Here is a 22,281-nt window from a genome sequence, read left to right on the forward strand (position 1 = left end):
CATGTTTTCTTTACACCATGAAAGCGATAAGTTGCAGGGCTGCCAACAGGAAATTATAAAATCAGCTGAACATTTCGCCGGGGGTCAAGGGGGCCGCGTCAGGCCCCCTTGCGGGTCAAGGGCAGAGCCCTTGTAGGGGACCAGGGGGCGAAGCCCCCGGACGCTCCTGAATTCTCACTGATTTTTAAGGGATAAACTCCATTTCCTGAATACTTCATGGTCTTTAATCTAGTAACTGAACAAGCAAAATATTGCTTTCATAAATTTATTAAACTCCAGAACCAAATTTCCACCAATTCTCTAGTTCCCAGTAAAACTATGAAACATTTGTTGGAAAGAAGGGCATTGAGGCACCAGAAACAATTGAAAGGTCAGTCTAGAAAGCTATATTATTTAAACAATTTAAATGGCAGAAGATCAAGTTTGGTTGGGATATGCAAGTAGAAAATAAGCATCTCACAAAATCAAAAGGTTTCAGCTTTATTAACAAAAAGGACTGTTACTGACTGTATTATGGCAATGTTAATTGAAAAACAAACAACAAAATATGACTATTAACAAAAAGGACTGTTACTGATTGTATTAAGGCAATGTTCTTTCAAAAAAAAAAAGAATATTAACAAAAAGAGCTGTAACTGATTGTATTGTGGCAATGTTCTTTGAAAAACAAACAACAAAATATGACTATTGTTTGCAACCCTCCTCAAAGCTAAATAACAAGGTATTCTACCAACCCTTGCAAGACTAGTGTCAATTACACAGATTCCCAGATGGTGTAAAGAACATAAAACATCAAAGCACATGCTCATATTGAAATAGATAATATCACTAACATACATAATTTATAGTTATATATGCACAATAGCATTTTAACTTGCAGTTCACTGAAGCCTCTTCTTTTTTGCAAGCTCGGTCAGCCTTTCTTCCATCTTGCGCTTCTTTGCCCTGGCAAGCTCTAATTCAATGTGGTTTTCATAGTTCAACTTAGTTTCTGATTTCAGTTGTTCTTTCACAGCTTTCACAGTTTGCAGTTTCTTCCCAACTCCCATTGCTTTTTTTTGTCTTCTTTCCAATTGTACCTTCTTGTACCGCTGTGCAGACAAGCGCATGTTCACACACAGATGCCGATCAACGACTTTGTTGTTGTGAGCATCTTTCCTGTTGAAATATTCCAGTGCTGTTGTTTGTCTGGCTTTTAAAGCATATCGTACTGTTTGGTATGCACTGTACGTTCCAATCTCCATGCTTGCTGCTTTACTGTCAACAATGTCTCCCAGGGAGTTGAAGGATGACTCAACAGCTGGCCCATGGAAAATAGACAAACCTGCAGCAGCAACTTTGGACAGTATTGGGTAGCATTTTCTTGCAGAGACCTTTGACCACCACTCTACCACATTACTTCTAAAGCTGTGAAGAGAGTCATCCACACTGTACTTGATGAGCTCCCTTGCTACATCAGCCTTTTCACTCTCACTTAGCAAGTGCTTGAAATGATCCAAGGCAAGTTGTTTCAGCAGCTGGACACCTTGTGAGTCATTGGCTAGTGCTGGATCCAAGGCTGCAAGCGATTTCAATGTCCTATTGTTGAGAGGGAGAGTTTTCTGCATTTGAGATGCACACTGGATGTAGGCATCTTTGACCTGACTCAAGAAGATCTGAACATGTGAGTCACTCTTAGAACTGTTTTTCAAGATAAGCTCTGCTTGTGCACCTACATAACATGATTTTGGTTTCAAGGTCACCTGTGGATCATCTAATCTCATGACCTTGGCCTGTTTTGGGGTCAGATTTACAACAGCTTCGGATTTCATGAAGCAGGCCAGGAATTCTTTGAATGTCCTGAACTGTTCCTCATGCAGTTGGTGGACCATGGTGTTGCTACTTTGGAATGTACAGACATACTGTTTCAGAATGTGCATGACAGCACAGTAAAATGACAATTGCAGCTTTGTTGTTGTATCTTTCAGCAAAACCTTTTCAATGATTCTCTTCTTTCTTTCTTTTCCATCTTGAGTCATTTTCTTTGCTGCAATTCGTTCTTGAATGTCTTTCAGTTTTCTTTGTCCTTCTTTGTGTACTCCTCTGCCCGAAAGTATTTGATCCACCACTTCTTTGTAGGTTTGTCTATCCTCATTCTTCATGAAGCTGTAGTAGAAGAGGACATATGCATCGAGCAGCATTGTTGTCTGTACTGACAAATCATAGGCAGACAACCATCTGTGAGGAATAAACCTCGCTGGTTTGCAGTAAGTCACGACTATGACTGCACAGATCTGAGCTAACATTTCTGCATACTCCGAGCAGTACTGGAAGTCTGCATGTACATCATTAAATAATGATTCTAGGTACCTCGTGAAAGGCTCACACAGTTTTTTGGAGCAGTTATGCATGTGGTGGCAGGAATCACCATCAACATCAAGGAGATGTGGGGCCTTTTCCAGTCGAAGTCTGGTTTCGACGCCATTCTTGTTGCCCCTCATAACTCCACATGAGTCCATCAATACTGACACCAAATTTTTCCAAGGGATTTCATTTCCTTCTATGACTTTAACTACTTCCTTGAAGACAGTTTCTGAATCAGTCTTCTTAATTTCAACAGAGGCCAAATGTTCTATCTTCACTTGGCCAACCTCATCATCATAGAATGACACCAACATTGTCAATACTTTCTTCCTGTTTGAACTGGTGGCTTCATCTAGATTGATTGAAAATGAATTTTGTCTTAATTTAGTCATTAGTTTTTGGTGGAAACCTTCTGCCAGACCATACTTCGTCTTGTAGGCTGCCGCTGTCCTATCTAATTTCACCTCAGCAAGGGCCTTTGGATCCTTTGCAAGAGATTTTGCCAGGCCAATTAGGATTGGAACATACGACAATGGCATGCCATGTTCTGCGGCAACAGCCAATGTAGTTGCCTGAAAATAGAACAAGGTTTTGTAATTATTATATAAATATATATATATTAAAATTATAATCGTGAAAAGTTGTGTAAATACTATACATAAATATACTAAAATAATAAGTTTATTTCTGTAAAGAACAGAACTTTAGTCATTCAGCTTAACATTGTTGTTTAGTGGAATACATTTTGAATGTGTTTAAATTTTTTCCCTGATGGACAAGCCAATGTTCAGAGTGGTAGATGTGCAATAAAATTCAAACCTGTAGACTATTTGAAAAATCAGACATAAGTTACCCTATCAAATGTGCATTATTTGTTTAGACCAAATAATTTATTCAGATGGCTTTTGGACAAGATTCCCCTTATAGCGATGAAAGTTCATCTTAGGGTGGAATCCCTGCACATCTGTGATTGCATGGGAAAGAGGAACTTACCTCAGCATTTGAAATCCTATCACACATGGGGACAGCTACCGGTTCATGCACGCTTTTCTCTGTATCTGGTTGCGGCTCGCCTGCATATTGCTTGAGCATCGTATCAACCTGCAAAAATAAACATTAATACAATTGCAAAAGGCCTAAACTTCACCTTATAGAATAAAGTATTATATATATTGAAGTATTCCATTTCAAAATCGGTAATACACACACGTCTAGTAATTTTACATACCTTGTAACATTTCCTTGACTCGAAATGCATTTTGACATGTTTTGTGCTTTTGATGTGCTCTTTGAGCGATACGACCCCTCTTGAGCCATAATTTGTCACTTTGTCACACACTTTGCAATGAGCTTGACCAGCTAACGTTACTTTCTCGAAACAGTCACCGATACGAACATCGCATTGCTCTGTTCCTTTGGATATCTGAACTAGAACGTCCAGCCATTCAAATTTCCATTTATTTGCCACACTCTGGTCAATTTCTTTAATTTTTTGAGCGTCTTTGTCGGTTAGTTTTGGCAACATTTTTCGTTGTACTTTTACAAGCTACGCTTTCAAATTGTAAACACACATTAATCTCATCTTTTATGTATACGTGGAGTTGATTGGTCCTTCATACAAAAGACATCCAACAGACGCATGGAATCGACCAATGAAAAGGGCGCTTTAATCATCAAGAATTATACTCGGCGACCACAATAATATTCGAAGCGCTCCGGATATCGGGTACAAGAAAAACAAACACGAACGTGAAAGATACCGATAGGCCGATCGACTTTGGGGGTTACCCCCCCCCCCCCCCCCCAAATTATCTCCTCGAATTTACATCGATCTCAAAAACGACCCTGGAGACCGGAAAATTCGCGGAAATCCGCGATTCCGCGGATAATTGGCAGCCCTGAAGTTGAAGGAAAAAGCTAATCATTATGTACACAAAATATATTTAACGGATAAAATTTTTAGAAGTCTTTTTCCTACAAGTCTGTATTAACCATTTGACCCCCATGGCATGGCCAGTTTTAGGCTAACACAATTGTGTTTAGTTTTACTACATTTACACGATGCTTTGCTGAATACCAAATATCTATGCAGTCAGATTCATAGATAATTTTCCACTTTTTACATATAAGGAAAACAAGATACTACAAAGCAGGGTTAATTAAATTTGGACTTGCTCACATTTTGGCAAAATGACAATTTTCCAAAACAATCAAATTATAGAACAAGAGCCCTAAGGTGCTCAACTGTGACCAGAAGTAACTAAACTATTCTGAGAGGGTGTAGTTTAGAATAATAAATGAACTTAATGAAAAATATGTAATTTGTAGACAAATTATTATTTATAAACTTGACTTTGCTTATCATTACAGCAAATGTTTTGACAAACTTTAAACAAGATGTGTTTGTGAAACACAATGTCCCCCTATATGACGTTTGACCTTGTAGGATGACCTTGACCCTTCACCACTCAAAATGTGCAGCTCCATGAGATACACATGCATTTCAAATATAAAATTGCTAGCTTCAATATTGCAGAAGTGACATTACATGATCAATTTTGACCCATATATTTGACCTTGAAAGATGACCTTGACCTTTCACCACTAAAAATGTGCAGCTCAATGAGATACAAATGCATGCCAAATATCAAGTTGCTATCTTCAATATAGAAAAAGTATTCATAAAATAAGCGATTTGGGCCACATATATTCGACCTCTGACCTTGAAGGATGACCTTTCACCACTCAAAATGTGCAGATCCATGAGATACACATGCATGCCAAATATCAAGTTGCTATCTTCAATATTGCAAAAGTATAATAAAATGAGCGATTTTGGACACATATATTTGACATCTGACCTTGAAGGATGAACTTAACCTTTCACCACTCAAATTGTGCAGCTCAATGAGATACACATGCATGCCAAATATCAAGTTGCTATCTTGAATATTGAAATACTGCAAAAGTGTACATTAAATGAGCGATTTTGACCCATATATTTGTCCTTTGACCTTGAAGGATGACCTTGACCTTTCACCACTCAAAATGTGCAGCTCCATGAGATACATATGCATGCAAAATATCAAGTTCCTATCTTCAATATTGCAAAAGTTATTGCAAATGTTAAAGTTGGCGCAAACCAACCAACCAACAGACCAACCAACAGACAGGGAAAAAACAATATGTCCCCCACTACTATAGTGGGGGACATAAAAAAGGAACACAATTTTAAATGCAACTTCCAGTGTTTACAAGCTTTTTTTAATTTGACATTTTGACCCACTTTTTGACGTTATGTGATCCAGTTTCAAAGTCAGCTGAGATTACATTGGGCCAAATGCTCTGATCATCTTTCATGAAAAATGCACATAAAAAGGGCCAATTGTGTGTTAACAAGGTTCTACTCTAGCACATTTAGAAAAACTGTCATGTCCACTGGCAGCCATGTTAGTCTACAAACCGGAACCAGTTACAAACTCGACAACTGAGCTATCATTAGAATAAATATTCTGACCAAAATTTATGGAGATATGGCTAAAAATGTCACTTCTAGAGAATTTACAAGGTTTCATTATAGCCATATAAAGACAATTGCCTCGTGCTCTAGTGGATATGTTTTTTGAATAAACATAAAAATTTCGAAACTGGACTGAGCCATCATTTGAACAAATATTCGACCAAAATGCATGAAGATTGGAAAAAAAACAGTGACTTCACTAGTGTTCAAAAGGTTTCACTATAGCTATATAAGGAAAACTGCCCAGCCCTGTTACATACGGTCATTTATGAAGTTCCACAACTGTTGTCGTACGTTAAACAGTTTTCTAGATAGTAATTTCCCACTATTTTTTCCATCAGTGCAGCTTATGATCAACAATTAACTAGTCACTTCCACTTTAAACCTGTCCACTGTAAACACAAGGTTTACTGTTTTGACCTTTTTATACTTTTTATTTCTTATTGCTTTTGAAATATCATCTTATATATAATGTTATAATGTTCGCATGTATCTCCAATTATATTCTACAACACCGGTTCAATACATTGAGCTGTACACTATAAATGTAGGGACTAAAATATGATGATAACATTTCTCATCTCTTCTTCTTCTTGTCAATCACTCAAATGGAAACACTGGCCCCTGTGGTACACATTCTTTTTGATCAGCATGTTTTGTCTGCCAAACTGAAAAAAATAATAATCACAAATAAACATTTTAAAGAGAAGTGTAATGCCCCAACACTTAATCTTTAGTTTCAAAACAATTGTAATGTCCAAACAAAATTAAACTAAAATACCAAAGTGTGCAAATTCAAATGCTTTTTACTTTGAGCTAATAGAGAGAGTTATACAGACAACAAGACATTTGCACATGGTGAATACTTGTGTTATTTGGATAAGGCATTACCATAATATAGTCTGAGCAGTAGTAGGACGCAATGCATGCCTCTCCAACCGCTCAACTATTGTGACTGCTAGATGATGATTTCAGCTGAGGAGCTAAACAAAAATGAGCAAGGGCCATAGTTCTGCAAAATTTGGGCTCATAATAATTTATTCCTTTAAGATGCCAATGTCTCCAATGTTGACTAGAAATGGCGCGGCAGAGACCGACGCATATCCCCACGCCGCATGTTTGACCCAGGGGCGCCCCAGGGTTGGTAATGGGGCCATGCATAGTTGACTGTATTGTCATAAGAGAAGTTCAGTATCAATTAGAAGTGAATCGGTGTAGAAATGAAGAAATTATAGTAAAAGGCAATTTTGGGTGGGCGTGGCCTATGTGGGAGGGGCACCCCAGGGTTGGTAATGGTGCCATACATAGTTGAGATTGACCGTATTGTCATAAGAGAGGTTCAGTATTAATTTGAAGTAAATGGGTGAAGAACTTTTAAAGTTATCGAAGGATCCAGAAAAGTGTCAGACTGACAGACACAGAGCGCAAACCGTAAGTCCCTCTCCTTTTTCAAGGGTAGGAAACTAAGTTTTGATAATAATGTAAAAATAATGGTCAAAACAAGAAACTGATTGAAATACAAAGTTAGGTCGCCCAAAGGGTGTTCTCATTATGTTATATGCACAAACAGGGATTTCATATATTAAAGGGATCAGGACCATGGATAATTAATAAACCCTCATGTCAATTTCATGTGAATTGCCAGCATTTAATTCTTACGTTCACCTACCATTACTAACATCAAGAGTGTCTTGGTTTGGGTCAAGCTTTCGTATATTGTTTGGAGGCATAGTGTAATAGCTGTGATATTTTAGGAATAAAATGAACCTAAACACAAAACTGAAGCAAATCTGCACCTTTCTAGGTATATTTTGACCTTTGACCTTGAAGGATGACCTTGACCTTTCACCACTCAAAATGTGCAGCTCCATGACATACACATGCATGCCAAATATGAAGTTGCTTTCTTCAATATTGCAAAAGTTATGGCAAAATATTAAAGTTGGAGCAAACAAACCAACAGACAGACCAACAGACAGGGCGAAAACAATATGTCCCCCACTATAGTTCATTCCAACGCTCACGGACACTGGAAACCCGGTAAGAGTAGGAAAGCTCCACTATATATATTTCATATATAATAGTCGAGCTAAAAACCCTATTTTACTATGATTCAAGGGCCATAACTCAGGGGTGTCTGGGTCTATTTGGCCCATTATCTAACTTGACCTAGATGTTATTGCCTTACACATTTTCATGAAGTTTGGTGAAGATCTGATGACAATTGCTAGACTTATTGAACGGAAAATAATCCGGACGGACTGACAGACGGACTTACTAACTTACAGACGGACGGATGGACTAACAAACTAAAGGACGGAGCGATTTTAATATGCCCTCAAAATCGTTGGTTCGGGGGCATAAAAACGACATTGTATAAAATGTATTGTATTTCTTAAACTGTATGAACTGTTATATCATACATGCCATACGTCCCGGATTTTCCGGGACAGTCCCGGAAATGAAGAACTTGTCCCTGGAAATCTGTCAAATGTCCCTGAATTTACAAAATCCATATATACATGCACCTTATCTTAGGCTTAACTGCACCTCGAATGTGTGTATATATGCAGCGTCTCCATGACAATGCCTACCCGAATAGGCAGACTACGCTACGTGTCAAAATCGATCAATTAACAGGGGTCCTGTTATCATATTGATTGTCTCACGTTCGCTGTCAAACCGAAAAGGCGGCATTGTTTTGGTTGTTAATTGACTTATATCTACATCGAAACAAGAGTGTAACTAATGTGTGACTGTACGGATTTTAAGTTGACGATCTACCGGTACTGTTTTGTTGTATTTGTTTTATGTGATTGGTTGTATGTATTGTGAATTGATTTGAGTTGACAATCTAACGGTACTGTATTGTTGTATTTTTTATTATATAAATGTTATAAATGAATAAAGGCGTATCAACAACTACGCGTTACACACCGGTCTTAATAACAATAACGCAGTGACGTCACCATCTATGTTTAGAACGCTTACACTGAAAACACATGGCCTGTATCTAGTAAAGGAACTAGTAATGTTTAATTTGACGTTAATAGATCAAGTATATTTCGGATAGGCTTTCGAACTTTTGCAATTAACGATGCGAAACAAAACAAAACGTACCAAAAATGCATATGTCTATAAATATCGCTACATTTTATACATGTCCCGGAAAATCGGCAAAAGTCCCGGACAATTTAACACAATGTCCCGGAATTGGTCTGAAAAATTATGGCATGTATGGTTATATGTAATTTCCATTTTACATTATCATTACATCTTCTCACGCTAGATTGGAAGTCTCTGAACTGTTATATACAGACAGATCAATCCCTAGTTTATCTTCCAGGGATCAGAAGATGTCTTGAAATCATTATGAACTGTTCCATCATTTAAAATACTGTATGAAATAAATGATAAAGTTATGGCCCAGACAAACTTCAGGTTTAAAACACAATAAGTGACCCCATGACCTAGTTTCTGACCGGGCATGATCCATATTCAAACTTGACCTATACATCATCTAGATACAATTTGTGACCAAGTTTGGGTGAAGATCTGATGAAATTTCGGGACAGACTGACGGACCGACAAAGTGGTTCCTATATAGCCCCCATTACCAAAAAGATAGTATTACCAGCAGTTGGTTTCAATGGAAATTTCTTACCAGACAAGAGGTTTGATGCAAATTGTTGTGAGGGGAAACTGGAAAATATCTGAAACACAAGAGTTCCGCGGTCGGAGATGACCGCATTGAAGCCGGATTTTTGATTTAAATGACAGGAAAGTACCTTTCGTGTTTTTGTCAATGCAATACTTAAATTACTGAAATATTGTTCAAAGGTCAAAATGAAATGTAGTGGACTGAAAGCTACCCCAACAAAGTGAAACAGCAAAAATTATAATATTTTAGAGCCCTTTCACATTTGAAGTTGCCGCAACTGTGAACCTCAATTGAATGTCCTTGAAATTACCAGTGGTAAGCATACCAAAGTTATATCATAAAAAAAAATATTCACATTTAAGGTCACTGTCAATTGAAAGACTTTAAAATGACCAGTTGTTCTCTTGACCAGTGGTCATCTGTTAGTCATGGCAAAGTCCATGTCCAAGCATACGAAAGTTAAAACAACTTTTAATTTTTAACATTCAAGGTCACAGTGACCTTGACCTTCAATGACCTTAAAATGACCAATTGTCATCTACTAGTGCTGGCCAACCTTCATGTCCAGTTTGAAGACTGTAAGTCCAAGCATAAGAAAGTTATACCATGAAATAAGAATTTTAACATTTTTACATTCAAGGTCACGGTGACCTTGACCTTAAAATGACCAGTGGTCATCTACTAGTTCTGGCCAACCTTCATATCAAGTTTGAAGACTCTAGGTCTAAGCATACCAAAGTATTAACAACTTTAACATATTTACATCCAAGGTCACAGTGACCTCGACCTTCAAATGAATGACCTTGAAATGACCAGTGGTCATCTAAGTGTGCTTGCAAACCTTTACGTCAAGTTTGAGATTCTAGGTCCAAGCATACCAAAGTTACAACAATTTTAACATTTTAACATTTAAGTTCACAGTGACCTTGACCTTCAAATGAATGACATTGAAATGAATGACCTTGAAATGACCAGTGGTCATCTAAGTGTGCTTGCAAACCTTTACGTCAAGTTTGAGATTCTAGGTCCAAGCATACCAAAGTTATAACAATTTTAACATTTTAACATTGAAGGTCACAGTGACCTTGACCTTCAAATGAATGACATTGAAATGAGCAGTGGTGATCTTCTAGTACTGGCCAACCTTTATGTCAAGTTTGAAGACTCTAGGTACAAGCATACCAAAGTTATAACATGGAATAAGAACTTTAACATTTTTACCTACCAAAGTTATAAGAACTTTAACATTTTTACATTCAAGGTCACAGTGACCTTGACCTTAGAATGAATGACCTTGAAATGACCAGTGGTCATCTAAGTGTGCTTGCAAACCTTCATGTCAAGTTTGAAGACTCTATGTCCAAGCATACCAAAGTTATAACAATTTTAACATTTTAACATTTAAGGTCACAGTGACCTTGACCTTCAAATGAATGACATTGAAATGACCAGTGGTCATCTTCTAGTACTGGCCAATCTTTATTTCAAGTTTGAAGACTCTAGGTACAAGCATACCAAAGTTATAACATGAAATAAGAACTTTAACATTTTTACATTCAAGGTCACAGTGACCTTGACCTTCAAATGAATGACCTTGAAATGTCCAGTGGTTACTTACTAGTTCTGGCCAACCTTCATGTCAAGTTTCAAGACTCTAGGTCCAAGCATACCAAAGTTATAACAACTTTAACATTTTTACATTCAAGGTCACAGTGACCTTGACCTTCAAATGAATGACCTTGAAATGTCCAGTGGTTACTTACTAGTTCTGGCCAACCTTCATGTCAAGTTTCAAGACTCTAGGTCCAAGCATACCAAAGTTATAACAACTTTAACATTTTTATATTGAAGGTCACAGTGACCTTCACCTTCAAATGAATGACCTTGAAATGACCAGTGGTCATCTGTTAATCCTGGCCAACCTTCATGTCAAGTTTGAAGACTGTAGGTCCAAGCATACCAAAGTTATACCATGAAATAAGAACTTTAACATTTTTACATTCAAGGTCACAGTGACCTTGACCTTCAAATGAATGACCTTGAAATGACCAGTGGTTACTAACTAGTTATGGCCAACCTTCATGTCAAGTTTCAAGACTCTAGGTCCAAGCATACCAAAGTTATAAGAACTTTAACATTTTTTATATTGAAGGTCACAGTGACCTTGACCTTCAAATGAATGACCTTGAAATGACCAGTGGTCATCTGTTAATCCTGGCCAACCTTCATGTCAAGTTTGAAGACTCTAGGTCCAAGCATACCAAAGTTATACCATGAAATAAGAACTTTAACCTTTTCGAGCACGCCGCCACCCCCGCCCGGCCGCCCCCCCCCCCCCCCCCCCCCCCCCCGACAACATCAATCTATAAGCCGAGATTTTTTCGAAAAAAATCCGGCTAAAAAATAAAGTCTTATATAATTTGAAGCGCTTTATTGTTAAGTCAAATTTTAATATTTGATAATCATAATACTGCTAGCTGTCTGATTACAGAGGAGTCTTCACAACATAATGCGTTAACAGTTTTCCTGCAATAAGGAAACAGGACAAAATCAACAACACGAGTATTTATAATATATTCAGAGACAAAGATGATCCATCCATGTCTTTGGAAATAAACAAAGGGCATTTATTTTGGCCTCATTTTAGCCATGTTGATAATAATGGGTCATACTGCTTGGTGTGTTACAAGTGAAACACCATCAAAACCAGTGCTCCAGCTTGGCATGAATGGAAGGGCGCAGCACCCTGCCATTCAAAGATTCCAACCTGTCAACCTTGGACACCCTTCATGCCCCTTTGATGAAAATGCCGAGTTGGGAATAGGGAGTTACAGTTGTAAGATCGTACGCGAATATCATTTGCCATTTAAAAGGAATCATGATGTTCAAACTTAACCTTTGACCTAGAAGTTGGCAAAGGCTTTGTTTTTAGTTGGTCGCATTTTAGAATTTACAGAGCATATTTTGCAAATCAGTGTGTGCTTAGAAGCCTTAGCTACGGAAAGAACCGCAACTCAATTTGCTAAGAACGATCACCACTGCCTGTCTGCAACAGATGACAAATGATTCTGCTCTAGCAGTGAGTGTATATACCAGCTTGTAAGACGACATTGGCCAGACTAGTGTTTATCATTAAAGTCTGTACGTATTTGTACCATTTTTGACCTCATCCAAGATATCATTGGGACAAATCTTCGGACAAAGTTTCATGATGATCAGACAATAAATGTGGCCTCTAGAGTGTTAACAAGGTTTTACTATATAGCCATAAAAGAACAAATGCAGAGCCCACTGGCAGCCATGTTTTTCAACCAATCAGCATCATGGTTGAACTCGTCCAAGATATTATTGGGATGAATCTTCTGACCATTTTTCATGAACATCGGAAATAAAAGTGGCCTCTAAAGTGTTAACAAGACTTTACTATAGCCATATAATGAAAAAAATGCCCCGCCCCCTGGAAGTCGTGTTTTCCAAGCAAATGTACCCATTTTCAAACTCTTTCAAGATATCATTGAGACCAATCTTCTGACCAAATTTCATGAAGCTTGACAATAAATGTGGCCTCTAAAGTGTTAACAAGGTTTTACTAAAGCCCTATAAGGAAAAATGCCCCGCCCCCTGGTGGCCATGTTTTTATAGCAACCATACCCATTTTCGAACTCATTCAAGACATCATTGGGACAAATCTTCTGACCAAGTTTCATAAAGATCAGACAATAAATGTGGCCTCTAGAATGTTAACAAGGTTTTACTATAGCCATAGAAGGAAAAATGCTCTGCCCCCTGGCAGCCATGTTTTTCAACCAATCAGCATCATTTTTAAACTTGTCCAAGATATTATTGGGATGAATCTTCTGACCATGTTTCATGAAGATCCGACAATAAATGTGGCCTCTAGGGTGTTAACAAGATTTTACTATAGCCATTTATAGCCATATTAGGAAAAATGCCCCGCCCCTTGGCAGCCATGTTTTTCAAGCAAACATAACCATTTTCAAACTCATCCAAGATATCATTGAGACCAATCTTCTGACCAAATTTCACGAAGATTGGACAATGCGGCCTCTAGAGTGTTCACACAGTTTTACTAAAGCCATATATAACCATATATGGACCATATATAAATAACCATATAAGGAAAAATGCCCCGCCCCCTGGTGGCCATGTTTTTAAAGCAACCAAAACCATTTTCAAACTCATCCAAGATATCATTGGAAAAATGTTCTGACCAAGTTTCATGAAAATCTGACAATAAATGTGGCCTCTAGAGTGATAACAAGGTTTACTATAGCCATATAAGGAAAATGCCCCACCTCATAAATGCCATGTTTTTCAACCAACCGGCGTCATTTTAAAACTTGTCAAAGATATTATAGGGTTGAATCTTAAGTAATATGCATATAATAATGGAAAAAGGGCCATTATTCTTACAAAATGCTTGATACAGTTGTCTGCTCTTCTTTATAGATTGGGGTCATGTTGGTAAATAAGTTTGCAAAATATGAAAGCAATATGTCAAGGGACGTTGAAAATATTTTAGGTGGTACGCCAACTTTAACATAGATTTATCAATAATATGAATATTCAAAATGGTAAAGGGGCCATAATTATTACAAAATGCTTGATAGAGTTGTCTGCTCTTGTTTATAGGTTGGGGTCATGTTGGTAAAGAAAAATGCAAAATATGAAAGCAATATGTCAAGGGACATTGAAAATATTTGGGGTAGTAAACAAACTTAAATATTTGCTGCATTTTCTAAGTGGAAAAGGGGCCATAATTATTACAAAATGCTTGATAGAGTTGTCTGCTCTTGTTTATAGGTTGGGGTCATGTTTGTTAAGAAGTATGCAAAATATGAAAGAAATATGCCAAGGGACATTGAAAATATTTGGGGTAGTACGCAAACTTTTAACATTTGCATGCTCACACTTACGCCAATGCTAAGGCTTACGCAAACGCCGGGTGAGTAGAATTGCTCCACTATATAGATTTCATATATAATAGTCGAGCTAAAAAGGGTCTTTCTGTAAATCTTTAAGAGAACAAATTAAAAACTCAACAGGCCTTTTTATTATTAAATATGCTTGTTTCCATATATAATTTAAGGCCCTTAAATCATTCAGGATATAACTTTGAACATTTTTTACAGAAATAAAATGATCTTAAAGTTCTCTGCAATGCAAAGTAATTTTTACACACTAGATATTTAAAAAAAAAATTGTTAACTTGTCCATGCTATTCGGGCCAGCTGTGCTCTAACTGCCTATGGAAAATCTTGATTATATATATATATTATATATATATACCTGTTGTGACCCTTAAGATCCGTATGAAATGTTTATAATTCACTAATAACTGTATGTAAAAAAAATAGTATTACCAGATAATCGGGTTCAAAAGTTATTTCTTTCAAGACAGGATGGTTGGTGGGAAATGTCTTCCGACGAAACTGAAAAACATCTAAAACAAAAAGAAAGTGACTTCTTGTATAATTTGAAGCACTATTCATTTTAATACAATTGTGTTTTGACAGCCATAGTTCTGCTGAGCCTAAAAATTAAAAGTAGGTCAACAAAACACAAAATGAAATCCAATGCATCACCAAATCTTCAACATATCCAATTAATAAAATTAATTTTTATATATAGACGGTTTTGATACATGGCACAACATCAGGGGTGTCAAATGTCCCAAATTTGAAATCCTTATGATAAAGTCTGGAGTCTGAGGCTGTAGGTCCCTTACAAGTAGAGCCCCCCAAAGCCATAGTTCATTGTTCTTTTTATAGTCTTAGTTGCTATTTCTGGTGAGTAAAATGCAAAATATTATAAGCCAGACCACCAGTAACACTCGATGTGTAATTGTCATTTTATATAAATGTTATGAAGAACATCGATAACAAGGGCTGTTTGTAAAACATGCATGCCTCCCATATGGGCTGTCCGTTGTAGTGGCAGCCATTATGTGAATACGTTTTTTGTCACCGTGACCTTGACCTTTGACCTAGTGACCTGAAAATCAATAGGGGTCATCTGCGAGTCATGATCAATGTACCTATGAAGTGTCATGATCCTAGGCAAAAGCATTCTTGAGTTATCATCCGGATTTTTTTTTACTGTTTCGGGTCACCGTGACCTTGACCTTTGACCTAGTGACCTGAAAATCAATATGGGTCATCTGCATGTCATGATAAATGTACCCATGAAGTTTCATGATCCTAGGCGTAAGCGTTCTTGAGTTATCATCGGAAACCATTTAACTATTTCGGGTCACCGTGCATTTGGCTTTGACATAGTTACCTCAAAATTAATACGGGTCATCTGCGAGTCATGATCAATCTACCCATAAAGTTTCATGATCCTAGGCATATGTGTTCTTGAGTTATCATCCGGAAACCATTTTACTATTTCGGGTCACCGTGACCTTAACATTTGACCTACTGACCTCAAAATCAATAGGGGGTCATCTGCGAGTCATGACTTATCTACCTATGAAGTTTCATGATCCTAGGCGTATGCGTTTTTGAGTTATCAACCGGAAACCATTTACTATTTCGGGTCACCGTGACCTTGACCTAGTGACCTCAAAATCAATAGGGGTCATCTGCAAGTCATGATCAATCTACCTATGAAGTTTCATGATCCTTGGCATATGTGTTCTTGAGTTATCATCCAGAAACCATTTTACTATTTCGGGTCACCATGACCTAGAGCTTTGACCTAGTGACCTCTAAATGAATAGGGATCATCTGCGAGTCATGATCTATCTTCCTATGAAGTTTCATGATCCTAGGCCTAAGCGTTGTTGAGTTATCATCCGGAAACCACCTGGTGGACGGACCGACAGACCGACCAACCGACATGTGCAAAGCAATATACCCCCTCTTCTTCGAAGGGGGGCATAATAAATGTTAATCCACTAACCATACAGTAAAACAACTGTCCAAAAATATATCCAGATATGTCTTTTGCAAATGAAATAATATATGCACTTAGTTTGACAGCAGAAAATGGAAATTTAATGATGGGGGACATTTTGGATTTCTGGAAAGTAGCCAAGAGGTTAGGTCAGTTACCTTTTATGTCCGTGTCAGCGGATAACCAATCAGACAATAATAAAACAAGGGACAAAATTGTCACAAAACCAGGTTTTCAATGTAGAAAAAAGTCTGATAGAGGGAGACAACTCAAACTGAACTGATTGTTTATAATTAACCCCCTTTGTTTCAAAATAAATATATTTTTAGTTGTGGCGACCTTGACCTTGGAGATATTGACGTAATTCTAAAGTGCAATCGTCCCACGATGGTGAACAAATATGCCAAATCATTTTTAAGTCTCACAATGAATGACATAGTTTTGGCCCGGACAAGATCTTTTATGGCCATTTTTGACCTTTGAACTCAAAGTATGACCTTGACCTTGGATATATTGACGGTATTCTTTTGAGCGACACACCGTCTAATGATGGTGAACAAATGTGCCAAATGATTTTAAATTCTCACCAAGAACCACAACGTTATGGCCCGGACAAGCTTGTTCCGTCCGCCCGCCAGCCGGCATTTGCCAATCTAATAACCCGTTTTTTTCTTTGGAAAACCTTGTTAAAAAGACCAGGAAAAATCCATACTTAGCACACATGCCCCGCAAGCCAATGAAGCAATTACAATATTTGTTCACACCCCCTTAAAACAAATCATCGGATTTACACTGATCTAAAATTCAATCCTGAATGGCTCAAATTGGGATTTCCAAATAATCCGGACAATTAACACCCTTGCAACATGCATGGGTTGCTAAGTTACTAAATGTCCTACATATAACAAATTCAGAATTTGTGTACCATCCCACTCACATAAATAGCAATTGCAAGATGATGTCCATTACAAACCTGTTTGTTATCATTCTGACCTTTTTGTACTTCTATAGTTTTTCAAATTTTAATGTGATTAAAGTGCAAACACCTGATTATAGAAGGTATACCTAAGATCATATTGCTTGCCATGAGTAATAATCCAACAGATTGGCTTTGTTTGTATGCCAATAGATAGAGCTTGCACATTCTTTTTCAATATGTGGTTATGGACAACTGTAAACATTACTTCATGTATTTTAAGGGGCCTTTGCATTTTTTGGTAAATTGACAAAATAAAACAAGAGCTGTCACCATAGGATGACTTATGCCCCCTATAAATGCTTGATAGAAGTTATGAGCTTTTCCGAAACCTAAACACAGATTTCGAAACCTAAACGCGGACCCTAACTTCAAGGTCACAGGGGTCAAAATTTGTGTGCGTATGGAAAGGCCTTGTCCATATACACATGCATACCAAATATGAATGTTATATCTCAAGGGACATAGAAGTTATGAGCATTTTTCAATATCTAAACGCAGATTTCGAAACCTTAACGCGGACCCTAACTTCAAGGTCAAGGTCACAGGGGTAAAATTTTTTGTGCGTATGGAAAGGCCTTGTTCATATACACATGCATACCAAATATGAAGGTTATATCTCAAGGGACATAGAAGTTATGAGCATTTTTCAAAACCTAAACGCAGATTTCGAAACCTAAACGCGGACCCTAAGTTCAAGGTCACAGGGGTAACAATTTTTGTGCGTATGGAAAGGCCTTGTCCATATACACATGCATACCAAATATGAAGGTTATATCTCAAGGGACATAGAAGTTATGAGCATTTTTCAAAACCTAAACGCAGATATTGAAACCTAAACACGGACCTTAAGTTCAAGGTCAAGGTCACAGGGGTAAAAATTTGTGTTCGTATGGAAAGGCTTTGTCCATATGCACATGCATACCAAATATGAAGGTTATATCTCAAGGGAAATTAAAGTTATGAGCATTTTTCGAAACCTAAACGCAAAGTGTGACAGAAATACGGACCGACAGACGGACAGTCTGATAACTATATGCCCCCTTTTCTTTGAAAGGGGGCATAAAAATTGTTTCAGACTTGCACATTTTTGTTGCAGTTATGATATTTGTGAGAAAACAGTTATACTTAACATTAACAACCTGAAAATGATAAATCGTTGCAAAGCAAAACAATTGAATAATTTGGAGTTCTGTTGTCGTTTTTTGTGACACTACGAGCTTTGCTTATAGAAACTTAAAGTATAAAATATTGTATGAGCATGGATGGCCGTCTTAGCGTTAGACTTTTACTCCAGAGGTCAGTGGTTCGAGCCCAGATGAGGATTACTTTTTCTTTTAATTTGTTCTTGTTTTTTAATTGAGCTTTTTAGATTTAATGTTTACATTTATAAATATAACGCATTTAATGACAAACTTCAATACATGCCATAATCTGTTATAAGGTCCCTTAAATACCAAGATGAGTATCAAGGAACCTGAGTGAAACATTTTATTTTATTTCGGATATATACAGGACTGCTTATTGGAAACAAAAAGTTTGCTCGATTCTTGAATGACTTACAAAAATGTTTATCAAATCAAGTAGGTTCGTTTATTCTTCGTCTGTTGTCCCATCTCGCCAACAGTCAACCAGCTCCCTCCAGGCTTGTCAGTTCCAGGCTAGTCTCTCTAGCTGCCCCCATTTTGGCCCATCTGCTTAGAATCTGCATCCAGGTCATGGCGCCAGGTGTTACTGTATTTGAAATAAAGTAGGTTGGATGCCATTAAATGTGACTTTAAACACCATAATGACAGACAAAATAACAGGTTTATTTCCCTTCAATTAATAACAAGCAAATTCATTGAATTGATATCCCCGCTAATTAGCTTCTGGACACAAGTGTTATATTTGACACTCAGGTAAAAAAGCATTTTTTTAGGTTCGAAGGGCCATAACTCCGTTATTAACAGATAGTGTACAATGCCATTTGGCATGCATCATCCTCTTATCTATACATATACTCATACCAAGTTTCAATGAAATCCACCAAAGCACTTCCAAGATATGGCTCCCAACACAAAAGTGCCGGATGGACGGAAAGACGGGCGGACAAAGCCAAAACAATATCCCTCCGCCTATTGCAGGGTGATAATAACATGAATGTAAATTAAAGCCAGCACATATATGAATTAACTGCCTAGATGGGTGTATTAAATATAATTTAGGGCTGTACAATACTTACTGATATGTGAGCATATATTTACTTTTAGTAAATATAAATAAATGTAACAGTAATACTTACACACTTGTGACTGTGAGTTTATACATGTAACTAAACTTCCTTTATAATTTTATAACAGTTTTTTATTCCTGCCATAGTATAAAGAAGTCACTTGCTCAATAACACATTTAAGCATGAGCTGTTTTTTTAATCTGCATACATAAGAAAACATCGAAAAAACACAAGAGGAGCATGTATCCGAAAGTAAATTACGTCCGAAATCAGGCAAGTTAAGCATGCGCGAAATTCACCAAAACATAGATTAAATATGGTTTAAACAGAATCATATGTAAAACGTGAATGATAAATTAAACATTATCCAACAAAAGCATGCAGCTTTAACCAAAAAACAACAGCAAAAATCAGCAATATAGCGATGTTGTTGAATAACTCGGCGAAGGCTAGCAAGAAGAGAATTTTCCAGGGGAAACAACTAAAAAGTAATGCAAACGGATTTAAATGGCTCATGCACGAAAGTTTATAATATAGCAACAACACATGATTTAGCTATAGAATTAGAATGCGAAAGATTTTTTTAACTATTACTCGAAGATTCCTTAACTAAATAAAATATCAATAAAAGTTAAAACTTTGAGTTTGACCTACTTAGCAATCAATGGTCAAAACAACCTCGAAATAGCTTTTTCTTCATGTCAGCAATACAATTGTTGAGTTAATGTTGACGTAATACTAATAATGATAATACTATCCATATTCTCTACCTAGAATATTCATCATATTAAAATATCCAATAAATGTAGTATAATTTCTTTTCACGCTAACAATTCAAGATGGCTTACAATCGGTTTTGCTTGGGCATGCGCATTGCAAGCCTATTTGGTTTGGTCCCGCCTTTTTCTCCATATATGGTCATTTGAGCTTGTGGACGGCCGTGGACCATCCACCTACAGCAAATATTGTTTATCTATTGTGATTGCTTGGTTTCATGATGGTGTTACGTGCAATGCAAGAACGTACAATCTTTACACTAAATTGACGAGTTTACATTTGCCGGTACCCGCGGTAAATACATCAATTGTGTAGCAGTAATATTGAACAATATTTTAAATTTAAAGTTATAAAGCACTGTATTAATTTATTATGATTAAACTGGCTTACATATAAATACGCATGTTCTTGTTAATCCGTTTCAGACAAATATCTTCTTTTTTTAATATGTTAAATTATTTACTAAAGCAAATGTTACGTATTTTGGCTTTAATATTTGGCTTGCTCAATATGACTGCTCAATATGCCAAGAGATGGCATGGAGGTATCATAAAGTCTGCCACATGTGGTCTATGCAGGGACCCAATTAAAGTATTGGTCACTATGTTTATGACACCGGCATGTTTTCTGTGTAATTGTCTGGGCAGTCTCCGATCATGAGATAATAGTTTCAAAATTGGTGTGCACAATTAAATAAAACAATGAGATTTATTAATTTATTTGTTGTGTAACAAGGTTAGTCTGTACAGATATATTAAGATTAAAATCAGTTACTATATGTTGCGCACAAAAAGCGATCTATTTGTTTTGTTTTCATCCTTATTTGTGTTTTTTCATTAAATTTAATTTATTCTAAAAGAATTTCCATTTTTGAAATTTTGTATCTAAAATGGACGTGAAGATGCGTTTAGTAGAGATTTTTGTGGTAACCACATAACGAGCTCGTAGATAGTGTACGTTCCACCCCATAGCTCGTTTTTAGTAAACACAAATAATAACAACAATATAATCGTTCCAAAAATGAATTTCCACGCATGCTTATGTTTTATTCAGACATAAATAGTAAAATTATATTTGATACAGTTCATGAGTATCAATAAAAACGATGATAATGTCAACCTTCTCTATATGCGCTTATAAGAATTCCACCTCTTTTTGCCAACAAGTGGGCGGAGTCTAAACTTTGCAGGTGCGTGTGACGTCACGCGTTAACTCGTCTATAGTCTTGTTAAGTGTTTTTTTGCTAAAAAAGTCCTTCATGAAGGTTTAATTATGTTTGTTATTAAATTTAGTTAAATGCACTCATGTTTTTTTAGTCCATGGTGATTTATTAACAACGTGTTTCAATAACTTAAATAATGTATGCTGATTCAAATAGGGCAGTTCAAAGTAAATTAAATACATATTTGCACAAAGCAATTGTAAACCAGCTAAGGAAAAGTGTGAGTTGGTAAAGTCACCGCCTTCATAATACTGAAGTACATGTACTGTTTAAAACGGCAAAAATCCAACCAACAAACAATTAAACAAACGTGCGTTTTCCAAATGTATAAACTAGTACACCATAAACGTGTTACTTATATAAAAGCGATGTGAAATTCAGAAAATGCAATCTGGTATGATTCTAGATATTGATGAATGTCGTATATCCTTCGGCGTCTGTGAAAACGGCGCATGCGTGAACACCGAGGGAATGTTCCGGTGCGAGTGTAACCAAGGCTACACCCCAGTCATGATGGCGCAAATGTGCATGGGTAACTTAATAAAATGTATTTTAAAAGTTACTATCTCATTAATCACGTTAAACATACCGTTGTAAAATTTCACCAAACGTGCACGCTGTATATACATGTAAAATTAACTTCGCA

At 36.8% G+C, this 22,281-nt stretch overlaps 2 protein-coding genes and 1 long non-coding RNA gene across 3 annotated transcripts in view; 1 reads left to right on the forward strand and 2 right to left on the reverse strand.

The window, feature by feature from the left end:
• Positions 1–22,281, forward strand: part of LOC127878814 (fibrillin-2-like) — a 107,687-nt gene that overhangs the window by 44,157 nt on the left and 41,249 nt on the right. Inside the window, exon 13 of the mRNA XM_052425341.1 lies at positions 22,042–22,167. Coding sequence (XP_052281301.1) covers positions 22,042–22,167 — 126 coding nt within the window. The remainder of the gene's footprint in view (positions 1–22,041; positions 22,168–22,281) is intronic.
• On the reverse strand, positions 27–4,293 carry LOC127876691 (uncharacterized). Its single transcript, XM_052422096.1, has 3 exons — positions 3,572–4,293; positions 3,337–3,444; positions 27–2,915 (listed from the first exon to the last, which is right to left on the reverse strand). Exons 1-3 carry the CDS (start codon positions 3,866–3,868, stop codon positions 882–884), a joined length of 2,439 nt encoding a protein of 812 aa, XP_052278056.1. The 5' UTR covers positions 3,869–4,293; the 3' UTR covers positions 27–881.
• On the reverse strand, positions 10,892–11,819 carry LOC127876705 (uncharacterized). The gene is made up of 2 exons (XR_008048036.1): positions 11,694–11,819; positions 10,892–11,392 (listed from the first exon to the last, which is right to left on the reverse strand). It is a non-coding gene; the product is annotated as an uncharacterized LOC127876705 (long non-coding RNA).

This window comes from Dreissena polymorpha, chromosome 4, assembly GCF_020536995.1.
Source record: "Dreissena polymorpha isolate Duluth1 chromosome 4, UMN_Dpol_1.0, whole genome shotgun sequence".
Lineage (NCBI taxonomy): Eukaryota > Metazoa > Mollusca > Bivalvia > Myida > Dreissenidae > Dreissena > Dreissena polymorpha.

Excerpts from the sequence above, each read along its gene's own strand:
- LOC127876691 (XM_052422096.1), bottom strand. The coding sequence starts at position 3,868 with ATGTTGCCAAAACTAACCGACAAAGACGCTCAAAAAATTAAAGAAATT. Across the intron at positions 3,445-3,571 it reads AGTCAAGGAAATGTTACAAG|GTTGATACGATGCTCAAGCA; the intron begins GTATGTAAAATT and ends TTATTTTTGCAG. Across the intron at positions 2,916-3,336 it reads ATAGGATTTCAAATGCTGAG|GCAACTACATTGGCTGTTGC; the intron begins GTAAGTTCCTCT and ends TTCTATTTTCAG.